We start from the raw sequence: 14,744 nt of genomic DNA, 5'->3' as shown, positions 1-14,744 counted from the left end.
TTATGCTGTGTGAATCCATGGTGCCAATGGTCATTACCCTTCCCCTTGTAACTGCTCACAACCATGTGGTCAAGCACCTACTGCAGAAATTGACAGAACACTTACATCAAGTTAACCAGTCTAATATTTATGGAATATATAGGCTTCTTCCACCTTTATGTCTCAAAAAATATCTGCCTGTTCTTGGTTTTCTGGGACCTTTTTATTCAGTGATTCTTCAAAGATTATTGACAGTTGTTCTTTAATTTCACTCCAAGCTCTCCTAGCACTCAGTAGTCGATGAGAATCAAATTCAAAGACTCTGGAGGTTTTCCTCCCTCCTTTTGGTAGCTCAGGTGGACCTGATTTAGCTCAATGGAAGAAGAGACTGACACACCAGCCACTGAGCTGGAGGCACCGCTTTCTAACAAGGCCTATTCCCTACTCATAGACCTCCCATTACTACAGTCTTAGAGATGTTCTCCTGCCCCATACTATATATAGACTATTACAGGGCAGGATTCCTGTCTATTGGAAGGTAGGCCATCGTGCACCCAATCCAGCTATGCCCCACCTAAGCACACCTCTCTGTGGAATTAAAGTTCCAAGAGTTAGGCAGGATCAGCTTTTTCTCAGCTAGGATTTTCCCCTAATAAAGCCTGTTGTATATTTATACCGTATGGCACTAAAGGTGTGAATATTCATGCCTCCTTTCCACAACTATATATAATAATAACTCCTCTGCACCAGGAGCTTGAATTGACTTCAAATGATTGTTTACAATGTTAACTCTTCCTAACCAGCTCTTGATCTTCATCCTTTATAAACTCTAGGATGAAACTTACTTTTTCACACATTTCCTGACACTCAACTTTAGCTCTCAACCCTCTCTTTTCTGACAAACCAGATTGTGCTTGCTACTTTTCTAAACTGAGTGAGAAAAAAATAACAAGGCAATTCAGGATTTAATCAGATGACCTGCTTTTAATGGAATGATATTTGAAGCAAGGAGTGGGATGGGGAGAATAACAAACCAGTCCAGAGAAGCTCTATGAACTCAGTGTACACAGGGCCTTAGACCACAGCTGAGTAGGAATTACCTAAGGAAGAAGAAAAATAATGAAGAAAAGGAGGAGTGAAGAGTTCAAAGCGAAATTCTGCCTCCTCCACATTCCCTTACACTGGTTCCACCCTCTTTTCTAAAGGACTGTCATTTCTCTTCCCAGTATTCTAGCCTTACTGCAATATGGCATGTCTCAAGTAGAAAGTGAGCTAGTGGGAGAGACCAGTCAGCTTTTAGAGACACAGTATATACAATTACCAGTGGGAAAAGTACTCCCCAGCTCCCCTGACAGCTCTCTACATATTTATGGGGTACATAATAATGCTTCAATACATATAATGTATAGTAATCAGACAGGGGTAATTGGCATATCTATCATCTTGATCACTTATCATTTCGGTTTTTGGTTTTTTGTTTTTTTTTTGAGACAGAGTCTCACGCTGTCGCCCAGGCTGCAGTGCAGTGGCATGATCACAGCTCAATGCAATCTCCACCACCTGGGTTCAAGCGATTCTTCTTCCTCAGCCTCCTGAGTAGCTGGGACTACAGGCGCGTGCCACCACACCCAGCAAATTTTTGTATTTTTAGTTGAGACGGGGTTTCTCCATGTTGGCCAGGCTGGTCTTGAACTCCTGAGCTGAGGTGATCTGCCCACCTCGGCCTCCCAAAGTGCTGGGATTTGAGGTGTGAACCACCGTACCTGGCCTCATTTCTTTTGTTGGGAGCATTCTGTATCTTCCTTCTAGCTACTTGAAACTATGTAATTTATTGTTGTTACCTACAGTCATTCTACAGTGCTATAGTACATAATAACTTATTCCTTCTAAGTAATTTTTGTATCCTTTAACACATCTCTCTCTACCCACCCCTTCCCAGCCCCAACCTCCCTTGAGAGGTCACATCTTCCCTTTCTTGATTCATTTGCCCTGGAAACCCAGCTCCACAGGGTGTCATATAGCAACCTGGCAGACATTAAATTTCCAGCATGAGGGGAACGGCCACACTGTGCATTCAGCCCTAGAGAGCTGCTGAGGGGCACAGGGGATAAGCTGCTTATGTGGAATTCTTCCATTCTCACCCTCCAAAATAGTGGTGAAACATAGAAACACACAATGACAGCATCACACTAGATCATCTGGAGGCTATGGCAGTAGTAAATATTAATTCAATATTTTTATACAGTAATACATGGTTTTGTGTCCTTGACAATGCCTAGTGATTGTGCATGCTTACTCTAATGCTAACTTAAAAAATAACAAGGGGTTGTTTCAATTACATAGGCAAACAGTAAACAAGTATCTCAAAACTAGTTCCATTATAAGCCCATTAAAATGGATTTAGTAGTTTTCAAAGCACCACAATGAGAAACTAAAAGAAACATTTTTAAGGTAATTTACCTTGGAAACTTAAGTTTATGAGATTAATCTTTCATCAGGTAGGTTAAGCATACCTTTACTGTCTTGATTATTATTTAAGAACTCCAGCTAATATAATTTTCCCAAATAGGCGTAAGAGATTTCTGCTTCTCTATTCCAGTGTTGGGAAAGATTTCTTCAAATAAATGAAAACACATTTTCTTACAGCTTTACATTCTTCCTTACACATTTAAATATTGTTTATACTCTTAAATCAATGAGAATTTGTAATAAATATTTCATTTGCTCAAAGTAAAAAATGGAAACACTGATTCACTAAATGATCAACACTCACTTTTTTTAATCCAAACACTTTTATTTCTCCAAAATTGGGAGATACCAGTGGGAAGCATGTTCACTTTCCAAATGAGAATTGCATGGCATACACATTCTCTTATCTAATTCATCAGGACGCCCACCCACTGGCACTGAAAAGCTGTAATCCCAGCAAGCAAGAGCCATACCCGTGTGCATGCACTCATGTGAAAATATCACACACACTAAATTGCATTGAGGCCGTGACAACATGCAACTTAGTAATGTGCAATATCTCCACCAGAGCAAGCAGAATGGGAGCATCAGGGAAGAAGGGTGTGATGTATACATTCAGGAGACAACATGCTGCTAAAGAGAGGAAAATGGTCTGGGGATAAAGGATGCATGCCACTGACTCAAAACTTCATGAAATGAAAACCCAATTGCAAATGTATTCAACTGAGAAGAATACTTATTCAGAATCAAAATAATGAGTAATGTTCAAAACTTCAATGAGATAGTGATCATAAAGAAGCCACATACTTCAGAAGGCAAAGCTTCACGAACAGACACTTTCACTGTCTGGTCATGCAATTAACCCCCAATTTCAATTCCACTTTTGACTTATTCACAGATCATATAAATGAATGTAATGATTTCCACTTAGCTGCAACATAGATGATGATTAATGACTGATGCTTATAAAAGTTAGTATCACTGATATTTGTAGGCTAAACTGCACTTTGAGGACATTACAATATTTTCAGAGTCATTTATAAATTATAAATCATAACCACTTATTTTCCCTCAAAATCTTTTCCATGAAGAAACATATTGCCTCTTCAACACAAACCTTCAGGATGAAAAATCCAACAGGAACTCTTAGAGAACTCACTACCATCTTCTCCACAGGAGAAAGCTCTTCAGAGGAATCTCTATAAAACCTGTACATTTCAAGTCTTGAATTTGCGCCAGTAAAGAAACAGCCTTAGGAACTTAAATTGCAAAAACAAATCCCCTTGAATTACAGCCTTAAAATTATATAACTTGATATAGCTTTGGTTAGAAAAATGGCTCAGGCCATAACCCATTTAGTCTGTACCATATTTATCACATTCATAAAAATCTATCAATTCTGAGAACCACTCGATTATAGTTCTGGTATCAAAGGTTAAAATTTTTTCTGTATTTAAAATAAGGTGATAATAAAACAAATGGTTTTTAAATTCCAGTATACTATGGAACCAAGACATGAGCTACTGTTATAATACATAATTAGTGTGTGCACTCCCAAGAGGGTAAGTCAAATCTAATTTGTAAAAGACCGATTTCCTCATATCCCTGTAGATGACAGCACTCTTTCTAATCTCAAATTCTCTCCTGAGCCAAAGACCTGAATTTCTAAGTGCCACCGTCTTATGTCCACAAATATAAATCATGATCTTCCCTAACCAGCTCCTCTTGAAAGAAGGCATCATGGTGTAACAGAATATGTGCTTTCAATCAGCTGAACCTAGGTGTGACTAATAGCTTTACTTACCACTGACTGGCAAACACAACATCTAGGAATTAAGTTTAAAACAAAAAAGGTGGCATATTTGGTAAGAAAAAGAGTGACAGACATTTAGAGGATGGTCTGCTCTATGAAAGCAGAACAACAGAAAATTCAAAAGCTGTGATGTGAAAATAGAAATATTTTTCTAAGAATAAGAGTAACAACGAAGGTTACTTGAGGAAAATGGAAGCATCATCTTTCCTGAAGTTCTTTATGAACAAGGTAGGTATTTTTCTGCAAAGCTTGGCTTAAGCCACACTGACTGGAGAATTCCTACCAGCCTTTGATATGGCTGCTCCAATAGCTTTACCCTACTGGGAAGATAAAAGATTAGCTTTCCTTTTTGGTAGAGCATTTGCAAAAGCTTTTTTGTCAGAAAGATCCTAGATAAACAAAGATAATCTATTGCTAGAATTTTCATCATTTCATTTATTCAGTAAAGATGATAGTCAATGGTCATATAGGACTTCGGAGGGAAGCTATAGCCGGTACTTCCTTCAAAACAGCTTCACCCCAAATGCTGTTACACTGGATAATATACTCCAAAATCTGGAATCTTTACAGATGGCCCCCAAGTGGATACCTGAGGGCACTGTATAGGTGTTAAGAGCATTTTTTTTTAATCCCACTTGATAGCCAATCGCAGAAACAAGGTATTGGTGAAGACCTTATCCAGGCCTTGCTAGTAGGAAAAGAGGAGAGAACTTAGCAAAAGTTATACAGACATTGTATTTTAGGAGCATGCATCCTGTTTGAATGTTAACTGAAGGTTTTCTAACAATCAAAGTGGGATTCTCACTAGCTATTATATGAACACAGTGAAAATATAAACCAAGATCAATAAGATACAATTATGAGAGAAAAAAAAAGAAATCAAGATTCCTGTGGAAGACTAGTTCCAGACAATGGTATTTATTAAAAGTATGTGGAGACAGAAATGCCAGCCAAAGATTCACTATTCAAGAGACACTTAAGACTACCTGGTTAACAACATATTAGAAAAAGGAGCTCTAATGGACAATAGAAGGGTTTAATTTGAGATGTATGCATAAGAAGTAAAAATGTAGTTGAGTCTTGTTAATGAGCAATGAGAACAGGGGTTGGAGGATGGGCTGAGAGAGGCCTGCTCTGCAAAAGGGCCCTCCATACCAGAAATGATGAAGAGAAAAAGATAAAGGAAGTCAAGAGCCAATGACCTGGAAAGAGCTTATAGGGAGGAAAAGTTGAAGTTCATTCAGAAACCAAGCCTGTAAAAACATGGATGCCAGAAGTCATAATGAAAGTTTCTGGCCAGAACCTCCAGTGCATACAGAGCCTATAACTTAAGAGATAAACAACGATTCTGCATTTCCAGTATCCAACCTACCCCTTGCGGAGGGCACAGCTTGGCTTTAGGACAGAGGAGAAACAGGAATGCCACCTACTCTCCTTCTGGAACAAAGCTAGAAATCCTGACAGCAGAGGGTTCTGAAAGAAGTTGGAGATGGGGGTGGTGGAAGCGGGGGTTCTCTTAAGCAAGTGACATGATGCTAAGAGCTAGTCTAAGATCCTGCTGATGGAAAGCTGATGGAGATAGACCATTACATCTTTGTAAATCACAGGTTTGAGAGAAGGTTATCAAAACTGCTCTGAATTGTTAAATTTTGTTTTGTTTTTGAGACAGGGTCCTACTCTGTTGCCTAGGCTGCAGTGCAGTGGTGTGACCAAGTTCACTGCAGTCTCCATCTTCCAGGCTCAAGCAATCCTACCACCTCAGCCTCTTAAGTAGCTGGGACTACAGATGCACACCACCATGCCTGGCTAATCTTTTTTATTTTTAGTAGAGACAAAGTCTCACTATGCTGCCCAGGTTGTCTCAAATTCCTGAGCTCGAGCAATCCTCCTGCCTTGGCCTCCCAAAGTGCTGGAATTACAGGTGTGAGCCACCGCACCCGGTCTGTTTTTTTGTTTTTTAAGAAACAGGGTCTTGGCCGGGCATGGTGGCTCACGCCTGTAATCCCAGCATTTTGGGAGGCCGAGGTGGGCAGATCCCTTAAGGTTAGGAGTTTGAGACCAGCCTGGCCAACATGGTGAAACCACGTCTCTACTAAAAATACAAAAATTAACTGAGTGTGGTGGTGCATGCCTGTAGTCCCAGCTACTTGGGAGGCTGAGGCAGGAGAATCACTTGAACTCTGGAGGCAGAGACTGCACTGAGCCAAGATCACACCACTGCAATCCATCTCCAAAAAACAAAGAAACAGGATCTAGCTCTGTCACCAAGGCTAGAGCGCAGTGGCGTGATTACAACTCACTGTAACCTCAAGTTCCTCAAGCAAGCCTCTGGCCTCAGCTTCCCTAGTAGCTGGGGTTACAGGTGCATGCCACCAAGCCCAGACAATTTAAAAAATTTTTTCTATAGAGACAGGGTCTCACTATGTTGTCCAGACTCATCTCAGACTCCTGGCCTCAAGCAATCCTCCTGCCTCAAGCAATCTGAGTGGCATGAGCCACTGTACCCAGCCTGAATCTTTTTCTTATTAACAACTGCACTGCTCATATTTATCCTCTCAAAATGAGATGAAAACCTTGAAAATACCAGAGTCCTTCAGAGTTTAGCACTGAATGTTATCAGGATGCTCACAACAAAAAACAGGCTTATCATGGAAAAAAAATTCTGGGAGAAATAAGAATAGCATAAACCTTATCCCTACCTGATAGCTTCTTCCACAGACTGGCCAATAATATTAGAAGAAGGACCTGGCTGAGATAGTGGAGTTAGGCTTATCACCCACTTCACTGGCTTGTAGTACTCATCACTGGAACTTAATAGATAAAATAGTGTGGTCAGGAAAATTATCTGCAAAACAAAGGACAATTATCTCCTAAAAAAAATCGTATTTGGAAACTATAGGAAGATAGACATCTGTAATTGCAAATGAAATCAGAAATATACTTTAACAAGGAAGGAAATGTGAGGTATACTTATCTATGTGGACATACCAGAGAGAGTACAAAATTGAGAAGGGCTGTCCCGCTGTAGAAGAGGATGGTCAAAAGTGTAGTGACAGTGGTGAAGAGCAGGCTCACATTCCGGCTCATAACGATCCACAGAGACTCCAAGATCTGGCAAGGAGGGAAAGCTGGATATCAGAACCAATCCTCATGAAAAAAGTTTCTACAGCCATCTAGTGTGCTTTTAATACAGTGTTTTAGTAACATGAACTGAAAAGCTAAGAACTGAAGATTACTTCAAATGAAAAATAATAAAAATAAAAAATAAACCAAAACAGTTGTATAATCAATAGTAAAGAAAATGGTGAATCCACATCAAATAATATAGACAGCCATTAAAAACATCACTGTTATAACATGGTAAAATATTTTACAATAAAATGCTAAATTTAAAAAACAGGATTAAAATTTTTTATATACATACAATTGGTGGGGCATGGTGGCTCATACCTGTAATCCCAGCACTTTGGGAGGCTGAGGCAGGTGGATCACCTTAGGTCAGGAGTTCCAGACCAGTCTGACCAACATGGTAAAACCCTGTCTCTAATAAAAATACAAAATTAGCCACATGTGGTGTGGCACATGCTTGTAATCCCAGCTACTTGGGAGGCTGAGGCAGGAGAATCCCTTAAACCCAGAAGGCAGGGGTTGCAGTGAGCCGAGATCCTGCCATCGCACTCTAGCCTGGGCAGCAAGAACAAAACACTGTCTCAAAATAAATAAATAAATATAATATAATATAATATAATATAATATAATATAATACACACACACATATACATACATATATATATCATTGTAGCTATGTAAAAATGGCAAGCAGAGAAAAAATATAGTCATGCATCACTTAATGATGGAGATACATTCTGAGAAATGTGTCATTAGGCGATTTCATCCTGCAAACGTCATAAAGTGTACTGATACAAACCTAAATGGTAAAGCCTGGCACACATATAGGCTATAAGATACAACCTACTACTCCTAAACTATAAACCTTTGTAGCATGTTACTGTACTGAATACCACATGCAACCACAATACAGGTATTTGTACATCTAAACATGTAAAAGGTACAGTAAAAATACAGTACTATAAATCTTATGGGACCATGATTGCATTATGTGACCCATCATTAACAGAGACATTATTATGTGACACATGTCATGACTTTACCTCCAGGGGAATATGCTAGAGTACAACCTGTGGTGATATTTATCTTGTAGGATCCTAAGTGCAGGCCATGAAATTCCAGTATTTGCTTTACTGGCTGCCTAGCCCCTACCCTTGCCATTTCCAACTTAGAGCTATCTACAAATATAAAAAGCATCACCTCAATGACTTCATTAAATCACAAGAAAAGCAATCAACAGACAGGGACAAGAGCAGTGCTCCGAGGCTAAAAATCTTTCCGGAGACAGGCAATGATCAGTATATTGAGGTCTACTGAGTTCAGCTGATTTGTCACCTACACATTCACTAGAACCAGATATCATGAGGAAGATTTCTCATAGATGTTAAATATTAATAAAGGAGAGGTACAATATTTATAGCATACCTGCATGTTTCATTTACGATCTCAAATCCCCTTATTATATTATCTGTTCTATTCTTCCCAAGTGGACTATCCTTCCTCTTAATGAAAAATACAAAAGCAAAATGACCAGAAAAACACCTCCCATTACCATTTCTAAACTGCTTCCACAGACCTCCCAACAATGCCATGAGTGAAGAAATGTGGATGATATTATCTCTATTTTATAGAGACATAATTTGAAGTTCACAATTTTTTTTTTAAAACTTGCCTAAGGGCACAAAGCTAGTAAGTGGAACTAGAGCTTAGAGCTTACATGTTGTGGGGCAGAACTCACAACATCTGATTTTTGTTTTGGTGCCCTTCCCAAAACAGCAGTTCTGGTTTTTGTCGTATGTCCATCTGTTCTATGAAAAGTCCTCTCCATTCCTTTCCTACTTCAGATGTACCATTTATAAAGGCATATTTTGTTGCCCTCGGCATTTCTTGCAAATCTCAGCTCAGTTTCCTAAGAGAACTCTGGCAGGCTGGTTTCATTTACAAAAACTCCTTACATAAAACCTTGAAAATGCTTCACAATGCCCACAAAAATATGCAAGATTGACTAGTTGACCTCGTGGGATAAAGAATGAATGAACAATGCCATCAGTTCCAAGAAACAAGCCAACAATGCCTTTACTTGTGATTTGACAAGCATTCTTTTTGCAGCTTCAGTCATTTTGGAATTTTATGTAAAAAAAAAATTAAATAGTTTCTGGGTTGCACTAAGAGAAAATACCTTGTGGTAATTCTTAAGAAATTAACTAAATACGTTAATTTTAGACTGTTAGTCTCCAACAACAAAAAAGTAACCTTTCCTATTTGAAAGAAAGAAAGGGAATCAACTGAAGAAAACAGAGGAAAAAACATTTCTAGAATATTAACTAAATCCTTAAAGTAAAGTGGTTTTAATTTATATGGCAGGCTTAGGGAGGAGAAAATGGGTAAAGGCAGGCACAATAGCAAGGCCCATGAAACTCTGAAAACAAAACAGATTTATGGAGACAAAATGTATTGCAACTCAAGGGAGGAGAAAATGGGTAAAGGCAGGCACAATAGCAAGGCCCATGAAACTCGGAAAACAAAACAGATTTATGGAGACAAAATGTATTGCAACTCAAGTTGGGTGCAGTGGCTCACACCTGTAATCCCAGCACTTTGGGAGGCCAAGGTGAGCGGATCACTTGAAGCCAGGAGTTTGAGACCAGCCTGGCTTACATAGTGAAATCCCATCCCTACTAACAATACAAAAAAATTAGGTGAATGTGTTGGTCTGTAATACCAACTACTCAGGAGGCTGAGGCACAAAAATTTCTTGAACCCAGGAGGTGGAGGCTGCAGTGAGCTGAGATCGTGCCACTGTGCTCCAGACTGGATGACAAAGCGAGACTGTCTCTGGAGAAAGGAAAAAAAAAAAAGGATCCTAACTCAGAAGCAGAAAACATGAGCCAGGTTTGATATCAGTTTAATCAACAACAGCAATGTAAGTACTGGAAGAACGTCACAAAGAGTTCATTATGAAACATATAAAAAGCCCAAGAGACTTACTGAACCAACTAAGCAATGTGGTCATGAAAGGTGGTCTCTACTGTGGATAAGAACTGACCAACAAGGCCTCACCATCTCCAGTGGCTCTGCAGTCCTTTACTCTGAGTCCACCACTCACCAAACAACCGTTTGATTATTAATTTGATTTCCCAGTACTTATTAAGAGCCATTAGCCCACCTTCTTATGGAGCCAGTGAAGAAGATTCAAAGGCAACAGTTTAGAAAAACAGAGGAGGAACAGGACATTGCAGAGATGCAGAGGTCTAAATAAGGGAAAATGTCTCCCCTGGCAGAACCGAGCCACCTCTGTCTGCCTCAGAGAGTTGGGAGGGAGCCTGGAGACAGTGAACCACGTGAGTTCTGCTATCTTTCTCTAGTTCCAATCTTTCTTATCTACCTATAAACACCATTTCAACTCAGCCACTGTATTTCTAAATACAAAAATAATTATTGGCTGAGCGGCTCATGTCTGTAATCCCAGCACTTTGGGAGGCCGAGGTGAAAGAATAGCTTGAGCTCAGGAGTTCAAGACCAGCCTGTGCAACATAGCAAGACCTCATCTCTGCAAAAAAATTAAAATTTAAAAATCAGCTGGGTGTGGTGGTGTATGCCTGTAGTCCCACCTACTCAGGGAGAAGGAGGAGGTTCAAGCGGGAGGATGGCTTGAGCCCAGGAGGTCGAGGATGCAGTAAGCCACAGTCAAATCATTGCACTACAGTCTAATGTACTTCTCCTAGTTTAATTGAGGACCTAATACCATACTAAATTCTAAGGTAGGGATATTTGAGATTCCTTCTACCTCCAAAAACTTACAATCTAGTCCAGAAGATTGGGTATAAACACTAAAGTGTCAAAAATATGTTTAGGTATCAAAAGAGTGAAAACAATAAATGCAAAAGGAATCTGAATGTAGAGAAACCTCAATGTGTTCTGAAATACACTGCGAAGATTTCATGAACAAGACTGGCCCTAAGCCAACTATTCACAACAATATCCAAAAAAAAAAAAAAAAACTGACAAAACAAAGCAAATAAAAATATAAAGGTATGAGACTAAGTAATGTTGAGTTCTCTAGAGGATGAAATACAGTTTGAAAGGTAACACAACATTACATATAAAGTCTGGCCTCTGGAGCCAAGGAAAGATGAACTGAATTTGAATATCAACTGTTATTTACCATGCTAACTATTTTAACACCTCTGAGCCTTTTTTTGGTTATTAAAATGAAGGCAATTATACTAGTTTTGCAGAATCACTGGGAGAATTAAATTGGAAAATATTAAGCACCTAGCACAGTATTTGACACAAAATATTTAATACAAAAACTACTAAATAATCATCTGTTCCCTGAACTGTCCATTACTAATATTTAAATGTGTTTAGGGATACAGAAATTGTATTTGAGGGACTACACAGCAAAACTTATTTTAGTTTCAAAAACTGCCTCTTCTCTTTCCATAAGAATTTATAAAATTTAATTTTTCTTTATCATCTATCTTAGTATGATTTAACACTGTCACTTCATTCATGTAACAGATGCTTAGGTCAGGCGCGGTGAGTCACGCCTGTAATCCCAGCACTTTGGGAGGTCGAGGAGGGTGGATCACGAGGTCAGGAGATTGAGACCATCCTGGATAACACGGTGAAACCCCGTCCCTACTAAAAATACAAAAAATTAGCCGGGCATGGTGGCAGACGCCTGTAGTCCCAGCTACTCGGGAGGCTGAGGCAGGAGAATGGCGTGAACCCGGGAGAATGGCGTGAACCCGGGAGGCGGAGCTTGCAGTGAGCAGAGATCGCGCTACTGCACTCCAGCCTCGGTGACTGAGCGAGACCCCGTCTCAAAAAAAAAAAAACAAAACAAAAACCAGATGCTTTTAAGTTCAATGACTACAGTCACAAAACAAAACAAAAAGGGATTCAGTAACTTTTAGTTAACACACCTGAATTTTGGGGAAAAACAAACATTCAAAGGTATTATTAGATGATACACTATTTTGTGTATGCATTGGCATTTAAGAGCCAACTGGAAGGTCCAGGATACTGGGTGGAACCTGCTGACTGACTAATGGGCTTTTCTATAGGCTGATCTGGCAGGGACCTTCCAGCTGCTTTTAGTGTTGCACTCTTAAAAAGGAACATACTGCCAGGGATCACCAGACAGGTAACAAAAGAGAAAACAAAACAAACTTTAAAGAAACGTAGAGCAAAGAGAGAGCAGAAGACATTTTAAATATTTTATTAGTAATATTCTCAAATAAGTAAAAAAGGATGGTTCAGAAGAAAGAGCTGTTGGATATTACAAGTATGATAGCAGGAAAAATGAAAATTTCAATCACAGTTTCTTTTTTTGTTTTGTTTTGAGATGGAGTTTCGCTCTTGTTACCTAGGATGGAGCTCAATGGCACAATCTCAGCTCACCACACCCTCTGCCTCCCAAGTTCAAGTGATTCTCCTGCCTCAGCCTCCTGAGTAGCTGGGATTATGGGCATGTGCCACCATGCCAGACTAATTTTGTATTTTTAGTAGAGACGGTTTTCTCCATGTTGGTTGGGCTGATCTCGAACTCCCAACCTCAGGTGATCCGCCCGCCTCGGCCTCCCAAAGTGCTGGGATTACAGGCATGAGCTACCGCGCCCAGCCTCAATTACTGTTTCAAAGGCGAGCTGAAGCTATTTCTCAGGGCAAAAAGAAAACAAAGAGATAGAAAACAGAAAAGAGGCTTTCAAAATTAAGGAATCCATGTTAAAGGCCCAATATCTGATTAACAGCACTTCACCTTCCACATTAAGAAAGTAAAAGATAACATCTAAAACTGCAAAACAAAGAAAAGAGTAGCATAAACATTTTTAGAAATTCAGAGATAAATACCCAGGGAAAGCTAAAAGAATTGACAGTTGTTTGTAAAGAAAAAGATGGGAAATCGGGAGGCATACAGTAGGGCACTGCTGCTTATTGAAATCTTTCAGCGTTATTGCAGTTTCAGTGATGGTCATGTATTACTTTGATAAAAATTAAATTTAGGCCAGGTGCGATGGCTCATGACTCTAATCCCAGCACTTTGGGAGGCCAAGGCGGGCAGATCACTTGAGGTCAGGAGTTCAAGACCAGTTTGGGCCAACACAGAGAAACCCTGTATCTACAAAAATGAAAAAAAAAAAAAAAAAGAAAAGAAAAGAAAAAATTAGCTGGGTGTGGTGGTGCACACCTGTAATCCCAGCTACTCAGGAGGCTAAGGTAGGAAAATCGTTGGAACCTGGGAGGCGGAAGTTGAAGTAAGCTGAGATCACACTACTGCACTCCAGCCTAGGCAACAGAACCAGACTCCGTCTCAAAAAAAAAAATTAATTTTAAAAAGTTTAGCACAGCAAACCTCAATTTTTGTTCACTTGATGAAAGTCACAAGTTTATGCACAAGAAAATTACTCTCTGTGAAATTCTACGTCCAAGACACCATACAAAATATGCTATGGAATGAGGAGGAGCAGCAGTTAGCACTTAGGAATGCTGCAAAGACTGCAGAGGTGATGGCGCATGGTGGGAGGTTAGGTGGGAAGGTAACAAGCTAAGCATTCAACACATTCCATCCCTCCAATGTAATGGAACCATATTTCCATCTGGTCAAGGGTCTTCATACACCACAAAGGCAGGTCCCTCTCTAGTAGTCCAATTGGAGACACCCTGATCAGCCTAGGGGGAGGACGAGGATCCCTATCTGAGAATCTGGCAGCCCACAGCATCACTCACATCACACAGCATCACTCAGGACTCAGCATCTCTCACTCTACAACTACAGGGGAAATACCAAGGGAGTGGTGACACCTGATGCCTGTGGCTTTTGAACATCATCCTAGTGCATTCAGAGTTCTCAAACATGTAAATGTCATGACATTAAAAAGAGGATAGATGAGGCCTCAAAATGCATACGGAAAACTTAGAATTAGAGTGTCTTTTATTTTGAACTTCAGCTTAACTATAAATACTATTCTTACCGAAAGAAATGTCTCAATGTTCTCGTGAACAAAGGAAGCAATATCCTGCCAGTCCAGAATGTCTCCCAGCCAGCTATTCTGACGACTGACATGCAACTTCTGTCCTTTGTGCCTTCCAGAGTGTGTTACATTCTATGGAATAAAACAGTGCAGACATGAAATTCTCATCTTAATCTAAAGATCAAAAAGTATAAAAGTCACATTTTGCTTCAGGTCCCCTTAATCACTTCAGTAAGTACTCCAAGGAGAACTTTCCATTATTTAAGAAATCAGCTGGCCGGGCGCGGTGGCTCAAGCCTGTAATCCCAGCACTTTGGGAGGCCGAGATGGGTGGATCACGAGGTCAGGAGATCGAGACCATCCTGACTAACACG

General features: G+C 39.8%; 1 protein-coding gene across 3 annotated transcripts in view; it reads right to left on the bottom strand.

Annotated features, from left to right (window-relative positions):
• Nucleotides 1-14,744, bottom strand: part of TMEM245 (transmembrane protein 245) — a 103,352-nt gene that overhangs the window by 25,909 nt on the left and 62,699 nt on the right. For all 3 annotated transcript variants that reach the window (XM_017863780.1, XM_017863781.1, XM_017863782.1), the window contains 3 exons: nt 14,371-14,502; nt 7,250-7,372; nt 6,961-7,106 (listed from right to left, as the gene is read on the bottom strand). In XM_017863780.1, the coding sequence (XP_017719269.1) occupies nt 6,961-7,106; nt 7,250-7,372; nt 14,371-14,502 (401 nt within the window). The remainder of the gene's footprint in view (nt 1-6,960; nt 7,107-7,249; nt 7,373-14,370; nt 14,503-14,744) is intronic.

This window comes from Rhinopithecus bieti, unplaced genomic scaffold (assembly GCF_001698545.2).
Source record: "Rhinopithecus bieti isolate Rb0 unplaced genomic scaffold, ASM169854v2 scaffold_73599, whole genome shotgun sequence".
NCBI classification, from domain to species: Eukaryota; Metazoa; Chordata; class Mammalia; order Primates; family Cercopithecidae; genus Rhinopithecus; species Rhinopithecus bieti.
The sequence above is the reverse complement of the archived record's forward strand: the minus strand, read 5'-3'. Positions and strand labels throughout refer to the sequence as shown.